The sequence below is a fragment of the Vidua chalybeata genome, chromosome 27, assembly GCF_026979565.1.
Source record: "Vidua chalybeata isolate OUT-0048 chromosome 27, bVidCha1 merged haplotype, whole genome shotgun sequence".
In the NCBI taxonomy this organism is placed as follows: Eukaryota; Metazoa; Chordata; class Aves; order Passeriformes; family Viduidae; genus Vidua; species Vidua chalybeata.
In genome coordinates this window covers 1,905,026-1,929,849 of record NC_071556.1, presented here as the reverse complement: position 1 = coordinate 1,929,849, position 24,824 = coordinate 1,905,026, and the positions used below count along the sequence as shown (strand labels likewise).

At 56.4% G+C, this 24,824-nt stretch overlaps 1 protein-coding gene across 6 annotated transcripts in view; it reads left to right on the top strand.

Annotated features, from left to right (window-relative positions):
• Positions 1-20,608, top strand: part of LINGO3 (leucine rich repeat and Ig domain containing 3) — a 33,506-nt gene extending 12,898 nt beyond the window's left edge. For 3 of the 6 annotated variants that reach the window (XM_053965852.1, XM_053965850.1, XM_053965853.1), the window contains 3 exons: positions 3,539-3,607; positions 7,725-7,828; positions 18,364-20,608. In XM_053965852.1, the coding sequence (XP_053821827.1) occupies positions 18,397-20,211 (1,815 nt within the window). In that variant the 5' untranslated portion in view covers positions 3,539-3,607; positions 7,725-7,828; positions 18,364-18,396 and the 3' untranslated portion in view covers positions 20,212-20,608. Of the gene's footprint in view, positions 1-3,538; positions 3,608-7,724; positions 7,829-8,052; positions 8,096-18,363 lie in introns of those variants that run through there. The other 3 variants (XM_053965851.1, XM_053965854.1, XM_053965855.1) reach the window with 2 other exon arrangements.
• Positions 20,609-24,824: the final 4,216 nt, after the last annotated feature.

The following is a 24,824-nucleotide window of genomic DNA, read 5'->3' as shown; positions in this document are numbered from 1 at the left end:
CCCTGTGCCAGGGCCTGCCCACCCTGCCAGGGAAGGCACTGCAGAGGAAAAACCCTGGTTCTCCTCCCTGTGCAAGGGGCTGCTTGGGGGTCCTGCACCCCCAGCTCCACATCAGCCATGGCCAGGGGGGTGTGGAGTGGCTGGGAGAGCTCCTCTGAGCAGGATTCACCCTGGCTGGGACTTGTACAACATCCACTGGGTTCAGAGAAAAGAGGGACCACGACCCTGCTGTGTGGTCCTCACGTGGCTCCCTCTCCCTTAAATGTGGTTTCCTGCTGATGGCGGTGATTTAACAGATCAATGTTTTCTCTTCTTGCCTCAGGGTCTGCCTCTTCCCAACGCCCCCTCCTATTAAAAATTCATTGTTTCTCCCAGATACTGTTGCTAGAGGGCGACAGGGAGAAATAAAGGAAGTTCTTGGAAAGGAGAAGAGAAAATATTCAGTGGGAAAGGAATTGAGGAAAAATTTAAACCAAATATTGTCCCTCCCTGGGTGTGTTTGAGCCCAAGCGCTGTCCCTGTCACAGCACAGGACCCAGAAAGCTGAGTGGGAACCGGGGGGGAGTTTGGGTGCTGGGGACAGTCCTGCTCCTGCCAGGGAGGTGGTGAAGTGTCACAGCACATGTTGCAGTTGAGACAGCCACGATACAAAAAGGATCATCAGACAATTTCAGAAAGGTTCAACCCATACAGAAAAAAATCACATCACTCCAGGGGGCTGCAAGCATCTGCCCTTCTCGTTCTTTAGCCCAGCCTTTTATCCCCCTCATGCTCATGCTTTGCAGCTGTGTGCCCTCTGTTCCCTTTGTGATCAGCACACCTGGGCATGCCATGGCTCATTGCTGTCAGTGCTGCTCACCTGCTTTTCACAGCTGCACCATTGGGGAGGAGGCTCAGCCACAGCCCATCCCAATTACCCCAAGCCGTGTCCCTACAGTGAAGCCCCTGCTGGTTTCAGGGCTGGGAGTGTGGGACATCGTGGCTGTTTCACCCAGCAAATCCCAGCAGGCACGGGAGGGAAGGAGGAGCAGGAACAGCGACCTGCAGTGGGGGGGTGTGCCTGATCTCCAACTCAGTTCCCATCCTTGGCATCTCCAGAAAGTTCCATCAAGGCCTTGACTGCTTTTCCTCTCAATTTGGCTGCTGTCTCAGTCCAGGAGGATGAGGGGGTTTGTCTGTAGACTGAAGCAGCCAGCAGGGTGTTGATGGCTGCTCTGTGGGATCAGCTCCCCTGAGCACCCGCAGCTGTGGCTATGGCACGGAGCTGCTGGGCCAGGTGCCACCAGTGGGGATGGAGCATGGACTGGGAGGGATTCAGGCAGCCTTGAAAGGCTCTTTTCCATCTTCTGAAGCCTCCTGAGCATGGTCCTCACAGTGCTCCTCGCAGGGCAGGGGGTTACAGGGCATGGGGGCTAAAGGGGCTCTCCCTGAGCATCTGAACTCCCTCAGCCACACTCCATGGTGGAACACCTCACCTTAGGTGAGAGGATTTGTTTTCCCTCAGGAAATGATACCTATTTCTATTTTTCACATTCTGTGCTGCTTTAGTGTGTGGCTCTGGGCTTCATATGGAGGGATGGTGAGCTCTGTTCACAGAGCAGGGAGACAAAACAATTCCTTCTCCAGCTGGGGACCAAGGACAAATGATCCAAATCTCAGGCCCAAGAGCACAATGTGGAATGAAGAGAGAAAAACAAGGATGGGACTGCATGGGCTGGAGCTGGAATTGGACAATGAACTCCAATGTGCAAATGGAGCAGAACTGATCACAGTGAGAGCCCCCAGGAGCAGTTGTGCATTTTGGGACCATTTTGGTTCACCTGGGGTGCAGCCCTGGCTGGGCTCTTGTGCTGCCCAAGGTGGATCCAGTGAGGCCTTTTAATAAATCCCTGCTTTATTCTTTAGCTCTATCTAATCTCGTTCTAGAGCAGCCTGAACAAAGCATCAGAAGAGTTCAAAGAATCATTTCCAACCCCTTCTCAGTGGTGCAGCCAGAGGAGCAAACCATGAGGGTGTTTGATGCTTTTGGCCTCTTTTTCCAGAGGGTCACCCGGGCTGACCTTCCCCGTGCTCAGGACAGCTGGACACCAACCCTTCAATATTGGCACAAAGAGCTATTTTGTGTTTTTCCATTTAAATCTCATTTGAAGGAAAGTCCATCTGGTTCCCTCTGTGCTGCCAGAGGATAAAAGGGCTGTTCTTGGGTCAGTTTTCCACAGGGAGACCCAGCAGAGGCAGCGTGGCCCAAGACTTGTGCCTGATGGGGGGCTGGGGCAGGGCCCCTGTAATGGAACACTAATTAGGGTTGGAAAAGGAGCAGAATCCTGCAATTGCAAATGGAAGGTGGAGTGACATAAATGAGAGAGAAACTGTGACCTTTTTCCATAAGCAGGAATATTAACCAAGTGTGACTAATGGAGTGGGGAAAAATAATCCTGCCTTCATTACTCCGTATTCCTGGGCCTGACGAGGAGTAGGAGCCTTGGGCTGCTCCCAGGGAAGTGCAGTGGGTGATGCCAACATCCCTCCCAGCCATGCCCAGTGCTCTGGAAGTCATTCCAGGAGTTATTGTGGGGTTGGACCCTCCAGCCCAGCCAGGGCTGCACCCAAGATGAGCCAAAATGGTCCCAAAATGCACGAGCGCTCACGGGGGCTCTCATTTTGATCAGTTTGCTCCATTTGCACATTGGAGTTCATTGTCCAATTCCAGCTCCAGCCCATGCAGTCCCATCCTTGTTTTTCTCTCTTCATTCCACGTTGTTTGTGCTCTTGGGCCTGAGATTTGGATCATTTGTCCTTGGTCCCCAGCTGGAGAAGGAATTGTTTTGTCTCCCTGCTCTGTGCAGAGAGCTCCCCATCCCCTGATGTGAAGCCCAGAGCCACACACTAAAGCAGCACAGAATGTGAAAAATAGAAAAGCTCAAACCTGAGGCATCATTTCCTGAGGGAAAACAAATTTCAGGGTCTTACCTCTTACCTTCAGGGTCAGTTTTACATCAAGCACCAGCCTTGTGGCAAAGCAATTTGGCACTGCTGCCTTCCCCTGCCTTGCTCAGCCTGCACCAACATCTGGAAACCTCTGCAAATCCAGGTCCAGGTTGTTGCTGTTGCAGTGACAAATGAGGCTGTGATGTGTTGGGTCAGGCTCATCCAGCATCAGACAATGCTGCCGGGTTTTTGGGATTTCTTTCCATGCCCTGAGGTTCTCTCTGGCTCAGGCTGCTGCTGCCCCCGAGTTCAGTTCGTGCTGGGCAGAGCTGTCCTCGTACAGGGATCACTCCATGGCCTGGGGACCTGTCCCTGCTGCCTCAGTCTCCACCTCAGTGACTTTCCCAAGACTCCTAAGAAACAGATCTTTTTTTTCCCTCTGTTTCATTTTTAACAGCTCTGCCTCATTTCTCCCTCCATTTCTCTCCCTGGGGTCATTTCTGCTGTGCCCCAAAAGCTGGGAGATGCTGTGTCCCTGTTGTGCTGCTGTGGAGCTCAATTCTTCCTCCTTCCTTGAGCATTTTTCAAATTTTCCTATTTACTTTTGCAGAAAGAAACTCTTTGGGGGCCTGTCACTGAGAGAGGATTTCAAATGAGCAGCCTGTGACACCTCCCCGTGGTAATGTGTCATTTTTGTTGTTGATATTTCAATAACTAAAGGTCAGCTGGAAGCTCAGCTGGCTGGGAAATCTGACATTAATTACACTAATGAGCAAAAGTCTGTGGCTTAATGCTCCTGGATACCAGGGCTGTGTGACACTGACCGGATCTGGGGCACTATCAGGTGTCCTGGGGTCCACGGAGTGATCAAATCCCAGAATTTCCTGAGCTGGATCCCACAGGGATCATCAGTGCAGCCCTGTCCCTGCACAGGCACCCCACCAAGCCCACCCTGAGCAGCCCTGAGAGCGCTGGCCAAACGCTCCTGGAGCTCTGGCAGCCTCGGGGCCGGGACCATTCCCTGGGGAGCCTGGGCAGTGCCAGCAGCCTCGGGGGGAAGAACCTTTCCCTGAGCTCCATGCCAAGCCCTGGCACAGCTCCAGCCCTTCCTGGCCTCCTGTCCCTGGCCCAGAGCAGAGCTCAGCCCCTGCCCCTCTGCCTCCCCTCGGGAGGAGCTGCAGCCCCCGAGGAGCCTCCCCTCAGTCTCCTGTGCTGCAGCTGAACGAGCCAAGTGCCCTCAGCCGCTCCTCAGCCCCTTCCCCAGCTCCGTGTCCCTCCTTGGGACACTCTCCAACAGCTTTGGGTCCTTCTGATCCTTGTGGTGCCCAAAGTGCCCCCAGCACTGGAGGTGAGGCTGCCCCAGTGCAGAGCAGAGTGGGACAATCCCTCCCTGGGCCTGGTGCCCCCAGGACAGGGTGGCCCTTTGGGCTGCCAGGACACAGCAGTGACTCAGATCCAACTTTCCACTGACCAGGACCCCCAGGTCCCTTTCTGCATCGGTCTGAGATGAGGCAGATTTGCTGTGATGCATGGAACAGTTACTGTGCACATCCCAAGGGATGCTCCTGCCTTAAAAGAACTCAGCTTGGGCACCCTGGTCTGGTTCTCTGGATGTCTGCTGATTTCCAGGACATCTGGGTCCTGTTTGGCTTTGGGATTTGCTGCTGAATTTCTTTTTTCAAGGGGATCCCCTGTGCAGAACTGGAAGCTCCTTGATGGAGAAGCAGGTCCCGTGTGGTGTCCAGGGAGAGAGGAATCCTCTCCTGGCTCCTCCACTGAGTAGCCCAGAAAAGAGTTTAAATCCAAGTTTTGAGAAAAAAACACAAAGCACAGGAGCAGAAGGTGACAACAACCCTGGTGGCACAAACATACAGAGGGCCAGGGAGCTGTGCTGGTGTCACCACGTGGGACCAAAGGAGGCTTTAGGCACTTCACCCACGTGCTGGTGGGTCCCATTTCACAAGGATTAAAATGTATTTGCAGACAAAACCCCCGGAGGTAACCTGAGACAGAGGTTGCTAAGTGACCCGGGAGCTGCCAAAAACAAATGCCAAGACCATCAGCTCATTCCCAGGGCTGGGAATGATGGACTTACCTGACAGGCCAAGCTCAGGTGGTCTCTAAGTGAGCTTAAATTCCATGTTCCCCATGCTCAGGCAGGGCTGGGAGTGAAACCTCTCAGGGAGGGCAGGAGAGGCTGCTCAGGGCCAGGAGCTGAGCACATTTGGGCTGACTGCGGTTTGCAGGTCTGCAGTAAATACGTGGCTGTGTCCAGCCTGCTGGAAGTGGATTGAAATTTTACCTTCTCCATCCCCAGAGCTGGAGCCTGGCCATGGGGAGCAGCAGCTGAGCTGTTGTGGTTGGGATTTACCCTCAGGTGGTGCTGGTTCCGAGGGGAGCCTCCACCATCCCTGCTGGAATATTTGAGTGTGTGAGTCCCACACATGGTGCTGCAAGAGAACCAAACCCACTTCCCTCCCAGTTATCCCATGTTGCAGGACTGGAGCAGCCCCAGGGATCCACAGCAGATCTGTGGGTATCAGCCCCTGGAGCCCCAGTCCCTCAAAGCACACACACTGCATCCCCTGGAGGCAAATTCCTTGTGGAATTGCACCAGCTGTAGTTGCTGGAGGTGCCACAAGCTCCCCCCTGCAGGTGCTGAGGGCAGGTTCAGGTGTTTCTGAGTCATTTCTGCATCTCAGGGCTTGGTTTGGGTCATTCTTGCTGTTATTTCAGGTGCTGGGTCAGCTGTGTGCTCCAGCTCCCTGTGCTGCAGGGCACATTCCTGAGGAGATGGGATCCTGCTGGGGTCCCGGGCTTGTCCATCCTGCTCCCAGCCCTGAGCTGTCCCTGTTGTCCAAGTCCTACCTCCTGGAGGGGCTGGTGCATCCCCTGGCTCCAGCAGGAAGCTCTGGCATGCCCAGGGCAGGGGGTTTCTGTTGCTGGGGGGGGTTTGGGGCTGTTCCTTTATTGGGGAGCGTCCCTGACCGAGTTCTGTGTATCCCACATGGGATTTGCATCCCTGCGACCCAGGGACTGGATGGGGTGAAGGGCTCAGTGTGTCCCACTGACACTGGGACCTTCTGGGAGCTGGGACTGCGGGTTCCTGCCATTCCAGGGAGAAGTCTGGGTCCCTGAGGCAGAGCAGGAAGGGAAGGTGTTGCGGAGCAGGGAATGAGCTGGGATTGCCAGGCGCTGGTGGAAGTCCTGCAGCCTCACAGCCCCCAGGGGCCTGGGGGTGACCAGGAGTGTGGAGCTCTCAGCACTGTCCCTGCACGGCTGAGCCCAAACCTGCAGGTTTGAAGGGAATCTCTCTGACTTTGGGGCAGTGCTGCTGCTTTCTTGGAGGAATTTTAGCTTTTCCAGAAGCTGGGCACTGACAGTTCTCCGGGAATCCCAAGAGGGAGGATTTAGCCATCCACAGCAGCATGTGGACACCACTGGATTTCTCAGGAGCACACAGGGATGGAGAGCTCCATCTCCCCGGCATTCTTGGCTCCGGGATGTGCCAGGGGTGTGATCCCTGCGCCCCCAGGGGCGGCTGCTGCTGCAGAGCCGGCTCCTCGTTCCTCTGCCGTTCCCCAGCAAATCCCTGCCGTGGAAAGCTCCTTTGCCTAAGGCTCCCCAAGCCTCTCCCAGCAGGAGTTAACCCCTCTGGTTGCTGCTGCTGCCCACCCAAACCGCACCTTCCAGACCTGAGTGAGGTCTGGAGCAGGCACAGAGCAACTGCTGAGCCGCAGCAGCAGCAGCGTCTCTGCGTGGGTGTGCTCGAGACCGAGCCGGGGCCATTTGAGGGCTGTTAAGCAGGATTTCCACACAAAAGGAGCTATTTAAATTCCCTCTTTCTTTGCAACAGGCAAATTAAACTTGATCCAGAGAGCTCAAAGCAATTCGGTAAAACCACAGCAAATCATTTGTTCAGCATCTGCTGCAGCAGCGCTGCGAGCATCTCCCGACCCCCCAAGTCCCCCAAAATGCCCAGGGGGAGGACACGGGGCTGGGGGTCCGGCCAGTGGCACTTCTGCTTCCACGTTTGGATGAAATCTCCCCAGATTCGAGGCCTCCTGGGCAGTGGGCACTCACTGGGTGGGTTCAGTGCCCCTCTGCAGTCCCTGCACGTGATTCCCCAAGGGCAGTGCCGTGTCTTCCCTGCTCCACCCAGAGCTACCCACGGCAGGGCTGGGCTCGGCCACTCTCCTGGTGGGGAGAGGATCCTTCAGGGCATAAAGTGTGATATAGTTTTATATTTATATTACATATAAATCTATAATATCTATATATTTAAATATATATTATAAAAATACTATATTCTGTATTATAATATAGTATTATATTATATTATATTATATTATATTATATTATATTATATTATATTATACACTCTATATTATATAACATTTAGTATATCTATTATATATTGTATTATATATAATATATATTAAATATGTATTATAAAATATTATAAATATCTAATGTTTATATATAAATGTTGAATATTTATATGAACACATTATATTATGTATAATATATAAATATATTTTAAATATTTATTTCTATATACAAAAATATATATTTTTATATATTTCTTTAAAATATAGTATATAATATTTCTATATTTATAGATAAAACCAGTCAAGCTGTAATGGTCAGGTCACACATCTGGCCGGAGCAGCACTGAGGATGCTCCCTCTCTCTGGGAAGTGCACCCCTGGACTTTGGAGGAGTTTATTTGGGATTTCTGAGGCAGACACTGGGGGAAGGTGACTGACAGTGCTCTCCTTGTGCTTTCTGTGCAGAGGAGCCGAGGCTGGCTGTGCTGGACACTTCACCATTTGAACATTCCCAGGCTCCAATGCCTCAGCGGATCCCAATGCCGGAGCAGCCCCGGACCTGCAGAACGGTGAGAACTCCCTGGGCTCCAGTGGGGTTGGGGGTTGTGCACTGGGGTGCTCAAATCCAGCTCATTTTTACCTCGTGGCCAGCCCTGCTTGGTGCCATTAGCCCCCTCCTTGTCCCCACCTCCTCGTGCAGCAGAAGCACTCGGCCGGCCGTTGGTCCCGTGGAGCAGCTGGGAGATCTCCAGCCTGTTCTGTTGTCACCACCCCAGAAGGAGCCAGAAGGAACTCAGGCAGAGCTGTGCTGGGAAGCTCTGGGCTGCTGAGCTCAGGTACTTGCTTAGGGTTGGTGGCAGGCTATAGTAAAAAAATGCGGCAAAGCCCAGATTCAGGGAAGAAATGCTGATGTCTGGCTCCAGATCAGAAGGCTGAAGGATCTGCTTTATTAAAACTATATTATATTACATTAATATACTATTTACAGAGATCCTATACTATTCTACACACTTACTTCTTACTTACCTGTCTAACTAACTCAAACTCGCAACTCTCTGCTGAGAGCCCGAGCCACAGCTGGATCCCATTGGTCACTGACCCCAAACAACCTTCACCAGAATCCAACCCTGCAATCACTGCAGGTAAACAATCTCCACACCACATTCCACATGGGGAAAACAAAGGAGCAGAGATAAAGATTGTTTTCTCTTCTCCTCTCTGTGCTTCTCCTGAGAGACAGAATTATGTCTCTCTGTCCAGAGAATGTGAATGTCACAGCAGGCAGCAGTGGGACCCCAGCCTTGGACACTGCTGGGCCCTCAGCCTTGGCTGTGCCAGGGTCCATGTGCAGCTGTGGTTTGGGGTTTGGATGGATTTCCTGGGATTTGGGAGATCATCAGCTCAGGGAGGAGCTCTGGAGGCTTTGCCCCTGCTTTGCTGTCCAGATGCCAGACAGGGAGTGAAGCCACACGGCCCTGCTGTCCCCTTTCCCTTCCCCCATGGAGATTTCTGGCTTTTGGGATCCTCTTGGGGCTGCGCTTGGGAAAGGAGCTGCTCTCCTGGTGCTCCAGCCCCAGCTGATGCCCCTCAGCCATAGATCTGGGGACTGACGCCAGCGTGTCTCGCTCCAAATGTCACCACTGCCGCTTCCTCCAGCCCAGGGGGGTTTTGGGGGTGGCACAGATGGACCCCCCCAGGCTCTGCTGGGCCCCTCTGGAATCTGGGCAGCGAGGCCAGGAGGGATCTGGGGTGAATCCCCGTGTCCCCCTCCCCTCTCCGGGATTATTTCAGGGAGTTGGTCCCGCTCCCGCCTGGTGCGACAGGGATGGATTGGGATGTCAGGAGCCCTTTCCCCCCTGGAATGGCATTTTGCTCTCGCTGCTCCCATGATCATAATTGGGATGGCAATAAAATCTCCAATGAAGCAGCAGCTGTAGACAGGTCTTAAAAAATGCTCTCAGCCCGGGACTGATGCTGAGCAGAGCTGGGAGGGGGGAGAAAGCTGTCACTCCGTGCTGCTCGTGGCTGGAATTCCCACTCCCAGCAGGGTTTCCAGCAGACTGGGGGCTCCACCTCTGCCCCCTTCCCCCTGCCCCCGCAGAGCTGCGAGCTGGGTTCTGCAGAGCTGAGCAGTCCTGCTGGGACCGGGCTGCTTTCCAGCCACAGCTGCCTGTCCCTGCTGGCCTCGGAGCAGGCAGCTGTCCATCAGTCTGGCCTGTCAGTCTGCTCCTCCGCCCACATGTCCCGCAGTCCGGTCGGATTAAAGCCTCTGGAATGATGGATCACCCTGCCGAGGTGCAGAGATTGGCTGGGAGCAGCCAGGACTCCGGGCTTCCTCTCCAGAGGGCAGCTGGCCTTGCTGGGCACCCCTGCCATGGATGAAGGCTCCCGTGGGGCTGAGCCCTCAGGAGCAAGGTCTTCCCTGTGGGTCAAAGCTGCAAAGAGCCATTGTTTTATCCAGGAGCTCCGAGGGGTGGCTGGGACTGCCCTGACCAGTGTCACCACAGCTCAGGTGGGGGATTAGGAGGAGATTTTGCCATCAAAGGTCCAGCACTGGCAGCCAGTGACAGCGATCAGGGTGTGATTTATGTACCAGCCCCCCCCTCCCCGAGGGGCTCAGGCCAGCGTTACTGAAGTGCTGAGCCTAATGAACGAGCTGATCTAACGAGGGCTGGCATGGCTGGGCCCACTGGACAAATGAGGTCGTGTGCTGGGGCAAAGCCCGTGGGAGGCAGCTGGCACTGAAATCACCAGGAAATCACTGCCCAGCAGCAGGGCAGGGCTCTGCTGGGCACTGCTGGCCAGACTGGGACCAGTGTTGGCACTGGGGGGTGGCTGCACGCCCCCGAGCAGCGTCATCCATCAGCGCTCTGAAAGGTGCCTAATTACAGCCTCTGCTTTCCTGTTGCCTTATTCATCCTCCTGCCCCAGCACCTCCTTTGTTACCGAGCTGCTGGTTGGAGCAGCGGAGGCACAGGGTCCCTTCCTGTGACAAGGTCTCACATCCCCCCTGCTGCTCAGAGCCCCTGTGGGTGATGTGTCCCCCCCAGCAGGAGGGGACACCCCCAGAGGTGTCCCCACCACGGCCCTGCTGCTGTGCCTGGAGATGTCCTGCCTGGCCAGGCTCTGGCACATTCCCTCTGTCCCCTCCCACGTGGCTTCAGCCACGCTGCCCTCGCTGCTCTCGGTTTGCTCCCAGGCTGTGTTTCAGTGCAGAAGGTGAGGGATGAGCTCAGGAGGGAGGCAGGAGGGGGAGGCAGCTGCAGAGGAAGGAGCAAATTCCCCTCTCTCATTTAATGCTCTGTATTTGTGTCTCTCTGGGGGCAGGAGCCCTTGCCAGGAGCGTGGCCCTGCTTTTCTGTGCCTGTGGCTGTGCCTGGCTGTCACATCTGTGCTGCTGGGGCTCTTGTGGGCTCATGGTTTGTACCTCCAGCAGCAAGAAATGTCACATGGACCCTACAGCTGAGGTGCCAGGACAGTTGCCAGGGGTTTGGTTTCCTTGTCCCCACTCCCAGGCTGGGGATAAACCTGAGACTGGCCAAGCCTTGGCCACAGGCTGGTTTGGATGGGCACCTTTGGGCTTGGATGGGGACCTTGGCAAAGCCCAGCTTTGGTGGCAGAGGACAAAGCTGGGTTTGCAGTGGGAGTCTCCTAGACCTGGGCTGTCACCCTGCTGCTGGCTGGGTCGGTGCTCAGGGACAAGGACACCATGGAGGCTGTGACCAGCACCCAGTTCTGGTGACAGACTGGGATGGGACAACACCAGGAAGTCCTGGCACCATGGGACATGGGCTGTCACCCTGCAGCTGCCTCCCAGCCCCTCCTCATCCTGCCCCTGATGTTAATGGGCTTCTGCAAATTAAAAGCGCTCACTTGAACCCTCAAAAAATGAGCCCCTGCTGTCCAAGCAGGGACCACAGCCACTGCGTGGAGTTCAGCTCCAGGGTTCCTGGTGGCATTAGTGGAACAGCTCAGTGGCATCTGGGTGGTCTGGGATGCAGCTGAAGATGGGGGAGTCAAGCTCAGCCTCTGCTCTGGTCCAGCAGGTTCTGAGGCTGTTGAGATCTGGCTCAGGTTCGCTCTCAGCCACCATTTCCCAGCAGCAGTCGAGATTCAGCTCTGACTGGTGGTTCAGTCAACCAACCTTGGGTGGAAACGAGCCCAGCACCCACCTGCCCTGCCCCCCTCCCCTACTTTTAGAAGAGTTATCCACTTTGTTAGAGAAATAGAGATGCTCATGGAATATTAAACACCTCCCTAAAGCCCCTGTTGCTGATGAGTGGCTTCTGCTCCTCATAGCCTGGTGCAGGCAGTGACCTTTCAGAAATGTTGTACGTTGTGGTCGTCTCTAAATGTCTCCTCTCCTGGGAGCATCTTGTGGAGATAGAGATTCAGACATGATGTCTGTCAAGAAGAAAAGCAGATTGCGGCCAATCTGGGGCTGCCTGTGCAGTGTTGCCTGGGCCACGTGCTCGGGAATCATAAGGTTGTCTCTAAAAATAAGCGGTGGCTTCTTTCGGGTCGTCTCCTTGGTGCCGTGGCTCATCAGGGAATCCTCGGTTCTGGGGTTTGCGAGGGCTGGGAGTTCCCACGTGGGAGAGGAGTGGAGAGTCCTGTGGCCACAGCTGCTGGGGACTCGGGATGGGATCCTGGGGTGGGAAGACACCGTGGAGATACCAGGTTTGCTGGGAAGGAAGGGCAGATCCTGCCTCCCTGGGAGCTGCTCCAGTGCTGGCTTGGCCGCCCTGAGACCTGGGGCTGCTGAGCAGGAGGAGCCTCGTGAGAGGCAGCAGCTGCCACTCACCAAAATAACTCCCTTCTGTGGAAGCTTTTCATGTTCTCGAGCTGTCCCTGAAGTCACACCCGGGGACGTTCTGTGGTGACCCAGCCACCGCCTGGCTCCTGCACAGACAGCTCCTCCCACGCTCCCCTCCCCATTCCCGTGCCTTGCCAGCAACATCTGCTTCTGCCTGAGCAGCCTCGAGAGGGACACGAGGGTGACATCAGGAGCACAGCCACCACAGGGCTGTTGGGGATGGCCACTTGGCCACCTGGTGGCCTGAGGACCCTCAAGGTGTTCGCCAGGTCCTGTGGGGTGGGAAGATGCTCTGTAGGGCCCCTGTTGGGTGCCCTCAGTGCCCACCCAGCCACTGGCTCTCCCTTTGCTCCTCCAGCCCTGCCCTCCTGCCTGCCCAGCCCAGCCCTGACCCAGAAAAGCGTGCTGAGAGCTGCAGAGCCAGGAGAATTTGTTTCCCAGCCAGCCCCTGATGGGATTAGGAATAACTCTCTCTCCTGGATAATTCTCCATTAGGTCTGGTGATTGATTTCCTTCCTTCTTACCCCCAGCTCTGTCCTGCTCTCTCTCCCTGTTTCAGCTGGATTATTTATTCTCATGCTTGGCTTGCTAATTGCCTGATCACCAGAGCTGAGGCTTGGGCACATCCCTGGCCTCCTTTGACCCTCCAGTTTCTGCCTCTTTGTTTCTATCTCAGCTCTGATTTATTCCCCTCCCTGCCCCAGCATAAGCCAGGATGTTTCTACTGCCCTGTGCAGAGGGAGAAGCCTGCTGGTGTCATGCCAGGAGCCAGGGAAGGTCCAAGGGATGCTCCTGAAGCTCCTCCCCATCACCTCTATCCTCCCCATGCCCCCCTGTCTTTTCTGGGCTTTTGCCAAGCTCAGTGTGGCTCCAAACCCACTGACTCTGCAGACTCGAGACAAGGGCTAAAATAAAGCTGCAGGAGCTTTTGGTTTGTTTTTGGAGGGTGGCACAGGTCACCTTTGGTCCTCATTTCAGTGCCCCTGGGAGCTGTGCTCTGCTGTGAGCTGCAGCGACAGCTGGAAAAACACAGTTGGATTCCCTGAGTTCACATGTGGGCATCAAACTGGGCTCTGCCAGCTCTGGACGATGCCAAGGCACCCCCTGGGGATCCCCAGCAGCCCCTGGTGCCACCATCAGTGTGGGTGGTGTCACCAGTGAAGCTGAGCATGGAGCAGACCCCTGGGACCCTCATTTTTTGCCATTTCAGCCTAAAATCATACAGAGGGAAAGGTGCTTTTGGAAGGTGTAACTGAGGGCTCAGGGTTTTCCAGCAGGGAAGAAGAAGCAGACGTCTGGACGGGCTTTGGCACAGGACTGGGGCCTGGGCTCCTCTTCAGGTCTGGAGGAGCTCTGTCCTGGGGCAGCTCTGGCTGCAGTTTTCCCTTCCCCACGGGCAGAGCCTGGAGCCAGGGAATTGTTGGCATCAGCATCCCGAGTGCCCCATCCTCTGCTCCGAGCCCCTGCCAGCAGCTCGGGGAGGTTCGAGCCCATGGAGCCTGCTTGATCCAGCCAAGTCCTGTTCCTGGCAGTCGAGATCTCAACCAGGTCACACTCCAGGACAGGGAAGCGCACGGAGCGTGTCCTGAAGGAGAGTCCAGCAGCAATCCTGGCAAGCTGTCAGTGAGCTGGGGAACACTGCAGGGGTGCCTGGACACTCCATCCAACCCCAACCCTAACCCCAACCCCACGCCGGGGCTGAGCAGGGTGACAGTGTCTGTGAGGACGCTGGCACAGCCCAGCATGGTTGGCATTGCCTTCCCTGGCACGGAGCCAGGCTGGGGACAGCAGCCAGGGAGCGAGGATGGCGTGGGGACACTGAGCTGCCAGGCAGGGCTGGCTGGCTGGGCAGTGGCGAGCAGGCAGCACTCGAGGTGCTCCCAACAGCACTTGGCTGCTGCTGGTGTTTGTAGGAGCCCTCTCCTCTCTCATGCCAAGTTTGGGACGCACTGGCACAAGGCACTGGCAGCTCCCTGATACCTGTGTGACAGAGCACTGGGATTATCCCCCCGTGAATGTTTTCAGGGTGGGCATCCCACCGTCACTTTCTGCTCCATTTGCTCCCTCCCTACTTTTGGGGTCTCCATCCTCTCCTGGGGTTCCCTGCATCCCTGGAAAGATGCAGCATCATCCCCTGGTTGCCTCTGGCCCCCACCATGGGCCTGGAGCAGCAGCAGTGGGGTGCTGGAACGAGAGGGGCTCAGCAGGAGCATTTTACATCCTGCACGTCAAGGGAAGGATGAAACAAGACCTTGCTCGGACTGAGGTGTTTGTGCTCATGTGATGTCTGAGCAGAGGAACCTGGAAATGGTAACCTGGGCTGATTTTTGGTTTTTGTTCACAAAAAGGGAGAGATAATGGCAGCTGAGGAGCAGTTGCTCTTTGAGGAGCTGGCAGGGCCAAGCTTGTGCCCAAGGAGCAGGAGCTGTTTGAAGGGCGGAGAGGGAGCAAAATCCCACCTGCAGGAGTCATGGAATCCCAGAATGGTTTGGGATGGAAGGGACCTTAGAAACCATCTCATTCCACCCCCTGCCATGGGCAGGGACCCCTTCCACTGTCCCAGGCTGCTCCAAGCCCTGTCCAGCCTGGCCTTGGACACTTCAGGGATCCAGGGGCATCCACAGCTTCCCTGGGGAGCCCCAAGCCAGGGTGGCTGGAGAGCAGCAGTTCCTCTGTGCTGCTGGTGGCTGGGACAAAACAAGCTCAGTGGTGGCAAATCTTGGTGGGGAAGTAGGGAATGAGGCAGGGAAGGCTCCAGGGGCTCACAAAATTGTCAAATTGTCCAAAATAGCTTTGCTCTGCTTCCCCCATCACAGCCCCTCAGCCCCGGGCTTTGCTGGCTCTATCCACAGGCCTCCATGCAGCGAGCTTGTTATTTTTAAAAACAAATTAAATGAGGAGAAGAGCCTCTATCTAGGCCTTGCTCTGGATCTTAATTGCCCTGGCTCCCCAGGGGCCGGGCAAGCCCGGAAAGCGCTGCACAATCGCCGTAATGAGCTATTAATAAAGAGCCCGGCTCCGCCTGGCTCTGCCCGGCACAGAGAGGGACCGCGTGTCCCTGCAGGGAACACAGGGGCTCTGCAGCTCCTCTGCAGGATGTCCTGGGGCCAGCAGAGCCCGGGGGGCAGAGCCAGCCTTGCTCCAGAGCTCGGGTCTGCCTGGATTTGCAGGGAATGGCTCATCCAGCTGTGGGGTTTGTTGTGGGGTCAGTGGAGCACCCATGGCTGGGGCTGGGGGGCAGCAGGGCTGGCTGATGGACAAGGAAACTGAGCCCGGGGCTGGGGGGCAGCAGGGCTGGCTGATGGACAGGGAAACTGAGCCCGGGGCTGGGGGCAGCAGGGCTGGCTGATGGACAGGGAAACTGAGCCCGGGGCTGGGGGCAGCAGGGCTGGCTGATGGACAGGGAAACTGAGCCCGGGGCTGGGGGCAGCAGGACTGGCTGATGGACAGGGAAACTGAGCCCGGGGCTGGGGGCAGCAGGGCTGGCTGATGGACAGGGAAACTGAGCCCGGGGCTGGGGGCAGCAGGACTGGCTGATGCTCTGGCTCTGGAGGGGGAAGGTGAGCCCAGGGCTGTGGCTCCCGCTCTCCATCTGCCAGGGAAAAACAACTCCAGTGGGGCTGGAGCTTTGCTTAGAGGATCAGGTGGCCAGAGTAGAAACCAGAAGTGGAGTTGGGTTACCCCGGGCTCATCCATAATGAACACGGGGCAGAGCCTCAGGCAGGGAGGGGAAGGGCTGGATCCCCCCGGGGCTGGCAGGGAGGGATGGTGGGCACGGGGACACCAGGGCTCCAGGGCACCTTTATTTAGTGTAGAGACACTGAATAGGATGGAGAAGTGTCTCAATAAATGAGGAGGGATTTGCCCTGTGGGTTTGCAGGTTGTGCTTGGGAGCATCCTTCCCATGCAGCCTCAGGGCAGAGCAAGAGTGGGGCCTCCAGAACCAGGGGACCAAGAGGAGCTGCTCCACTTCACCCCAGAGCCAGCTCAGGTTCTTGGGGCCACCAGCCTGGCAGAGCCTTCACAAAGTGGCTCTCCTGGATGGCAGAGGCTGCCAAGCAGCTCCAGTGTCCAGATGGCATTTGGGGACCTCCAGTCCCCAAAGGAGGTTTGGTGCAAGGAGTGAAGCTGAGCAGTGCTGGAGAGAGGTGAAAAAGGGGCAGGGGCAGCAGTGGGGTCGGTGGTCCCACCCCCCTCTCCCCCAGCTGCATCCACCAGCTGTTAATCCTGTGCTTGTGTGAAATGGTGACACTTCCCTCTTGGTTTGATTCGTTGGAAGAAGAAGGGAAATGTGGCAAAATTAAGACACGCACACAGAATGAAAGAAAAAGGTGTCATAGAATCAGAATAGAATTGGTGAGGTTGGAAATCCCTGTAAAATCATCGAGTCCAAGCCCAGCACTGCCAAGGACACCATTTGTCTCTCAGTGCCACATCCCCACATCTGTAAAAGGTCACAGAGCCCTGGCATATCCTGAGGGGAAGGGACCCTCAAGGATCATCGAGTCCAACCCCTGTCCCTGCACAGACACCCCAGCAATCCCACCCTGAGCATCCAAACGCTCCTTGAAGATCATCTCCCGTCCTGCCAAAATTGCACTTGAGCAATGGGTTTAATCCCAGAGATTGCTCCTCTGGGATAATAGGATCAGGACAGGAAATTATCATGGAGATTGCATCCTTCCCTGAGACCTGAGCACACAGAGTCAGTAACAGCCCCCTGAGGCTGTGCCCATGTGCCACCAGCCCACGGGGACAGGAGGGAGGGTGACACCAGCCTTTGGTGTCCTTTATCAGCACAGTGGGTGTGAGGGGCAGGAGATGCTGGGCTGCTGTCCCTGCTCCATCAGTGTCACCTCTCTGTGGGATCTGGGGTCCCCATCGCTCTCCTTCTGTCACCCCCTAAGCCAAGCAGCAGCCACTTCAAGATGGGCCTTTTGGGGATCTTTTGGGCACTGAGGACCTGCAGTGGCACTGAGGTGGAGCACTGCTCAACCTTGATGGCCTTGAGCAGCCACAGATGTCACATCATCCTCTTCCTTCACCACACATCCTGCTGGGCTCCCACAGACAGGCTTGGGGTTCCTGAGGTGCCCCGAGGGACAGAAGGGAGTGTGAGAGGGGCTCCCTGGAGCCACAGCTTGAGCTCCCTGGAGGTCAGAAAGGCTGGAACCACCCCTCGGGGACTGCACCCCAGTTTGTCCCAGTGCTGTGGGAGTGATGGGACAAAGCCCCCCATGCTGGGGGTGTCAGTGCCCCACTCCCTGCACCTCCCCAGGGGTGGCTGGAGGGGCTGCCTCTGCCCTTGGTACCTCCAATATTCTCTTGCCAGGCTCAAAAACACCCCGCAGCTCCCCAACCGAGCAACTCTGCCACTTAATTAGGTTAATGACCGTGCTTCATTAAGGAAAGGTGGCTGAGGAGTTTGCAGTGGCGTTTCCAGGCAGCCTGGCAGATTTGGGGCACGGATGGGGACAGGGAGTGGGAAAGGGGAAGCAAAGAAAAGGGAAAGCGGCAGCGAAGTGCTAATCCCTGGAAAGGAGGGCAGGCGGGGCACGGTGCCGCGGGGTTAATCCCTCCTCGGCAAAGATTGTGCCCGGGGCTGCCCTAATCTGTGCTCGAGAGGGAGGGACTGGGACTGGGACCAGGCCCTCTGTGTGGCACCAAGCGTCCCCTGTCCTACAGGACCCCTTCCAAGCCGGAGTCCTGGGGATAATTTGTGCCACTGGATGAGACCTCACACCAGGAGCAGAGGGAACGGGCATCACTCCTGTGTCACCAGAGGGCATGGGGCATCCCACCTGTCACCAGAGGAAATGGGACATCCCACCTGTGTCACCAGAGGGAATGAGACATCCCACCTGTGTCACGAGTTGGCAGCGTCTCTGCCAGCATCTCTTTGCTCCTGCCCTGCCCTTGGGGTGTCTGTGCATTATCCCAGGGTGCTCACCACCCCCTCTGCCCGTGCCTGCACCGTCAGGGGCACAGGGAGGGCTGAGCCAGCGGGAGCAGAGGCTCAGGTGTGGGTCTGCAGCCCTGGCTCCACTCCCCCTGCCTCAGTTTCCCTGTTCTGATGGAGAGTGAGGCTTGTTTATCCCAGCTTTGCACAGGGCAGGATCCCCAGGTTGCACAGTAGGTGAAAGGGGTCCAGAGGGTTTCCTGGAGGGACTGGGGCCTTATCAACCCCACGGGCTTGGGGAGCAGTGTCCAGTCTCAGCTCGCAGACAGGTGATCTGTGGGGCCGGGTAGGTCCTTGTCCCCGCTGACTCCGCTCTCTCTCTGTCGCAGGCGCATGGCAGAACGGCAGTGAGCCCCTAGACCATGCCCCACACAATGACATGGTGGCTCCTGGTGCTGGCCCTGCACGTGGTCCTGCTGTCCCCGCGGGCGGGCGCCTGCCCCGCGCGCTGCGAGTGCGCCCCGCAGCTGCGCTCGGTGCTGTGCCACCGCAAGCGCCTCACCGCCATCCCCGAGGGCATCCCCACCGAGACCAGGGTCCTGGAGCTCAACAAGAACCGCATCCGCTGCCTGAACCCCGGGGACCTGGCCCCGTACCCGCTGCTGGAGGAGCTGGATTTCAGCGAGAACATCATCTCCAATGTGGAGCCCGGCGCCTTCAGCAACCTGTTCCACCTGCAGACCCTGCGGCTGCGGGGGAACCAGCTCAAGCTCATCCCCCCGGGAGTCTTCACCAAGCTGACCAACCTGACCCTGCTGGACATCAGCGAGAACAAGCTGGTCATCCTGCTGGACTACATGTTCCAGGACCTGCGCAACCTGAAGAGCCTGGAGGTGGGTGACAACGACCTGGTGTACATCTCCCAGCGCGCCTTCTCGGGGCTGCTGGGCCTGGAGCAGCTGACCATTGAGAAGTGCAACCTGACCTCCATCTCAGCCGAGTCGCTGTCCTACCTCCAGAACCTGGAGGTGCTGCGGCTCCGGCACCTCAGCATCTCTGCCCTGGAGGACCAGAACTTCAAGAAGCTCTACAATCTCCTGCAGCTGGAGATCGACAACTGGCCACTGCTGGAGGAGGTGTCCCCCACCAGCTTCCAGGGCCTGAACCTCACCTCGCTCTCCATCACCTACACCAACATCACAGCCGTGCCCGCCGCTGCCTTGAGGAACTTGGTGTACCTGCGGTACCTCAACCTGTCCTACAACCCCATTAGCACTGTGCTGAAAGGCTCCTTTAAAGACCTCATCCGGCTCCAGGAGCTCCACATCGTGGGCGCTCTCCTGGTGTCCGTGGAGCCGCAGGCTTTCTCCGGCCTGAGACAGATCCGGCTGCTCAACCTCTCCAGCAACTTCCTGTCCACGCTGGAGGAGAGCACCTTCCACTCGGTCAACACGCTGGAGACGCTGCGGGTGGACAGGAACCCCCTGGCCTGCGACTGCCGGCTCCTCTGGATCCTGCAGCGGCGGAAGACGCTCAACTTCGACGGGCAGCAGCCCATGTGCTCCTCACCGCCCGAAATCCAGGGCAACGCCCTGCGCGACTTCCCGGACTCGGTGCTCTTCGAGTACTTCACCTGCCAGAAGCCCAAGATCCGGGATCGGAAGCTGCAGCACGTGACGGCGCGGGAGGGGCAGTCCGTGTCCTTCCTGTGCCGGGCCGACGGGGAGCCCGACCCCTCCATCGCCTGGGTGTCCCCCCAGCACCGCATGATCACCACCCGCAGCACGGGGCGGGCCACGGTGCTGCCTGGGGGCACCCTGGAGATCCGCTTCGCCCAGGTGCAGGACAGTGGCACCTACATCTGCATCGCCAGCAACGCCGGTGGCAACGACACCTACTTCGCCACGCTGACGGTCAAGGGGCGCCCGGCCGACGGCGCCCACCACGCCAACCGGACTTTGTACCTCAGCGACTTCAACGACACCTTCCACAACAACACCCAGGTCTTCTTGAAGTTCACCTTGGACCTCAAGACCATTCTGGTCTCCACAGCCATGGGCTGCATCACCTTCCTGGGCGTGGTGCTCTTCTGCTTCCTCCTGCTCTTCGTCTGGAGCCGTGGCCGGGGGCAGCACAAGAACAACTTCTCCGTGGAATATTCCTTCCGCAAGGTGGACGGGCCCACCACCACCACCGGCCAAGGAGGGGCCAGGAAGTTCAACATGAAGATGATCTGAGCCTCTCCCAGAGGAGAACCATTTTCTGCAGCCCAGCCCCGGGCACGGCCACAGTGGGACGGGGCTGGGAGGGCTGGGAGCCGTGTCCCAGAGCTGGCAGAGTGACTTTGCTGTGCTGGGACATGGCTGGAGACAGAGGTGCCACAGGCCAGCAGGGTCAGAAGCGTGGGGACCTCAGGGTCAGGGAGGGATGACCCCGATGTCTCGGCCCTGTGGAGAGCCCTCAGGGCTCAGGGGCTGTCCCAGGGGCTCCTGATGTAGCGAGGTTTTTGCTACCAACTATGCATTTCTTGAGCCAAAAGATCAGCAGTGTTTGGGCCTGGGAGAAAAATGCTTCCTGTTTTCCCACCATCCTTCCCTTTTTTTGTAAGGGACTCTTCAGAAAACTTTCCTGGTAGTTGTTTGTGGTTCTTTTCTTGTTGTTGGTGGGGGTTTTGGTCTTGATTTTTTTTTTTTTTTAAATGAATTCCCAAGAGAAATGTCTTCCAGGGCAATGCAGGCCTGGGGAGGTTGTGCCAAGCTGGGGGGTCCCCCAGCCCCTTGGCAAAGACAGACCCCCCGCTCCTGGGCACGGATGTGCCTTGAGAGCTTTTCATCCGTGGATTTAAGATCCAGCATCTGCCAATGTGGGTGCTTGGGGACGCTTCTGCACAAGCAATAATAACCCTCCAGGGCCAGGCTCTGAGGAGGTGTCAGCACGAAAAAAAAGGGGGGAAAAAAGGCAAAATGAGGCCAAGATTGTTAAAATGAGGAAGAGCAACCCCAGGGCGATGCAAGGTCCCCCCGTCTCTGCATCCACCCGGTGGGGGGTTAGGATTCCTACGGGTTCAAAAGGCACTTTGGGGTTAATTTTCTTGGATTTGCAAAGTCAAAATCTGCAGGAGAGCAGGACCTGGCTCATCCTGTGCAGGGAGGCCCTATGGCCCAGGAAAGAAGAGGAGAGAAAAGTTGGGAAGAAGCAATCCAGGAGAATGTCCTGGCTGACGCCTCCATCCCAGATCCTGCACCCTCTGGCGCTGAGGACCACGGGTCAGTGTCCCTGGGGCTGCTCCTGTTGCCATAGGGGTGGTTCCTGCCTTCCCATCCCACCCCTTCCCAGGCTTTGCCCTGGCTCTGCCTCAGGGCGTGGATTTTTGTTCGTGGGAGAAGGAATGAAGCTGGAATGGAAGAGCCTGGATGTGACCTGGAGGATCCAGGGAGTTCATTGCTTCCTCCTCCTCTTCCTCCTCCCATGTGCACCCTGGGGGTTGCTGCAGGTCCCACCTCTGTCCCCATTCCTGCAGGGATATTCCCCACCTGGATGTCCCTTCTCCAGCCAGTGATGGTCAGGCTGGGAGCTGGAGGCGCAGCTGCCCATTCCCTGATGGGCATCCCGGAGTGGCACCGGAGCATCCGAGGGGTTGGGAGCTTTGTGGGGCACAGGTGGCTGCTCAGAACATCCCCCCAGCGCTGTTCTGCTGCCACAGAGCGCCGTCCATCCATTGATCCTCCATCCATCCATTGATCCTTCATCCATCCATTGATCCTCCATCCATCCATTGATCCTCCATCCATTCACCATCCATGGATCCTCCATCCATCCATTGATCCTCCATCCATTCACCATCCATCCATCCATCCATCATCCATCATCCATCCATCATCCATCCATCCATTGATCCTCCATCCATCCATTGATCCTCCATCCATCATCCATCATCCATCCATCCATCCATCATCCATCATCCATCCATCCATCCATCCATCCATCCATCCATCCATCCATCATCCATCATCCATCCATCCATCCATCCCTCCATCCCTGCCGTGGCTCCAGCTGTCCCCGTGATCCTCCATCCATTGATCCTCCATCCATCCATCCATCCATCCATCCATCCATCCATCCATCATCCATCATCCATCCATCCATCATCCATCCATCCATTGATCCTCCATCCATCCATTGATCCTCCATCCATCCATCCATCCATCATCCATCCATCCATCATCCATCCATCCATTGATCCTCCATCCATCCATCCATCATCCATCCATCATCCATCATCCATCATCCATCCATCCATCATCCATCATCCATCATCCATCCATCCATCCATCCATCCCTCCATCCCTGCCGTGGCTCCAGCTGTCCCCGTGGCCCCGCATGCCCGGTGCCCCTCGCCCCCCAGCCGTGCATGCCGTGTCCTACCAGGGTCCTGTTTGCTGTCTGGGTTTTTTTTAACCTTGGGAGGGGGGTGGGAGGGGGTCGGGCATGGACCCTCACAGTGGGAGCAGAGGGCAGTGCAGACCTGGCACAGTTTTCTATGTAATGAGCATGTGAGATGTATTTGTGGGCAAAACAAAACAAAACAAAACAAAACAAACAAAAAAGGGAAAAAAAGGGACTTTTGTGGCTCATTTGGGTTTTTCTCCCCTTTTCTTCCCCATGTGCCTCGATAAGAAAAGGCAAAATCAGTGGGAAAAGCCTGAGCAGGAGCTGGAAAGGGCAGGAGCACCAGAATTCACACCTTTGAGCTCTCCAGACCTGCTGCAAGCTGGGAAGCTCCTGGAATTCCAGCAGACTTTTCCCCTTTCCCGGGGCTCTGCTGGGATTTGCAGCCCCTGAATCCATCCCCACCATCAGTCCCACAAACCCCACATAAACAATGTGAAACCACCTCCCAGAGCGTACCAAAGTCCATATTAATAACTAATAAATGATTAATGCATGTGTGCTAACGAACTGCTGCTGCTATTAATCGATTATTAATTATTAATGCGGTGTTTAGAAGGATGTGCCAAAAGGGGGGTGCAAAGGCAGCACCTCGAGTCCTGCTGGCAGGAAAATTGGGGTTTGGGAGGATTAAAAGGAATCACATCCACCCCAGAGTGCACGGATGTTCACAGGTACACACAGGGAGCCAAATTCCTTGGATGGAGGCTGGAAAATTGGGCACGTGCCAGGGGAAACTGAGGCACGGGGGGTACTGCAGTGAGGCTGTGGGGCAGGAGCCAGTGAGGAGGAGGAGGGGGTTCCTCCTTCACAGAGTGACCCTTCCAGTGCCCTCCCCGTCCCCCCAGCCCCAGGGCACAGCCTGGCCCTGTCCCCAGCACCCTCAGCCAGCCCAGCGTCCCCTTGGCCAAAGAGAAGGAAAAGCTGGAAAAAAAGTCATGACAATGGTGCCTTGGAGTGTCCAGGTGTTCCAAGAGATTACAGAAAGTCCCAAGTGCTGCCTGGAATGATCAGACTCAAACTGGACGCTCCCATGGACCAGATCATCCATTCCAACTGCAGGAACTACTGAAAAAAAGCAGATTTTCTTGGTCCCTCTATATATTAACACCATTTTGCTTGGAAACTCCGAACAGGAGTACATCCACACTGAAACACAGATATTTTAAACCATTCCATCCACTGATTTTCGGGGTAAAAACATCATTATTTTAACCTGTTACCCTTTGGAGAGGCCACATCCTCATGAGCTGCACCTGCCATGGGGTAGTGTTATGTTTGCACCAGTTTTATGTTTGAGGGGGGCCACGTGTCCTCGTTTCCCCCTCAAAGGGGCCGCTGCCCCTCCCCAAATCCCCCCGTGTCCCTTTCCAGGCTCATTGCCCGCCCTGTGCCCTGCCAGCCCCAGTCCCGGCTCTCCCAGCACGGACTGGGCCGGCACTGGGAGCAAAGCAATGCCTCCATCTGCTGGAGAAACGAGCCCTGGGCCACTCCAGCCCGGAATTCCATCCCCCGCACACACCCTGGGGGCCGGGGAGGCTCCCAGCTCCCTCCCCATCACACGAGGAGGGGTGGCCTTGGTTGCCAAAATAACCGCGAGGCTGCAGCCCCCACGGGCCGGGCGAGAGCGGCCGTGGGAGGAAGGAGGAAATTGGGGTTTTTCTCTCATTTCCTGCTTCAAGATGCGTTTCGTGGCAGAGGGAGGCGAAGGGTCGAGGTTACAGGTCCTGCCCGTGCCCGGGGGTGTGGGGGCACCGTGGGAGCCAGGCCTGAACCCCCCGCTCCTTTTGGGGGTGAGCTGCAGGATGGAGATGCTGAGAGAGAGCCCGGGTGGGTTCAGTGCCCCAGGGATCAGCCCAGCCCACCCTGAGCTGAGCAGAGAGCATCCCCAGAGCACTCACAGGCTGCTGAACGATGTCATGGGAAAGAAAGAAAAAAAAAAAAAAAAAAAAAAAAAAAAAAAAAAAAAAGACAATTAGAAAACTGCCATTTTCCAGCGGCTGCATTTAAAGATCCTATCTCCCACTGGGAAGAGAAACCAATTTCCTTACAAACCAAAAAGGCTGGAGCTAAGAAAAACTTCCCTGCATCAGTCCCCCAAATCCAGGGGAAAAGGGCTCAGCAGCTCCTGGACCAGTCTGCAAATGCTGTCAGTGCCATCAGGGCCATGTCCTGCAGCTGATTTATCACCTGGAACAGGCAGCAGAACCCTCCAAAGGATTCAGGGATGCTCCATTAAATCAGCATTTTGCACAGTCCTGCAGAGGTTGGCAACAGGAAACGAGTGTCCTTGTTAAGGGCTTGGGTGGCTTTTAAACTTGGCATTTTCTCCTCAGTTGGAATAACACAAATGAGGAATTTCACAGCTAAAAGGCAGTTCCTGGCTGCCCCTCTTTCCCTG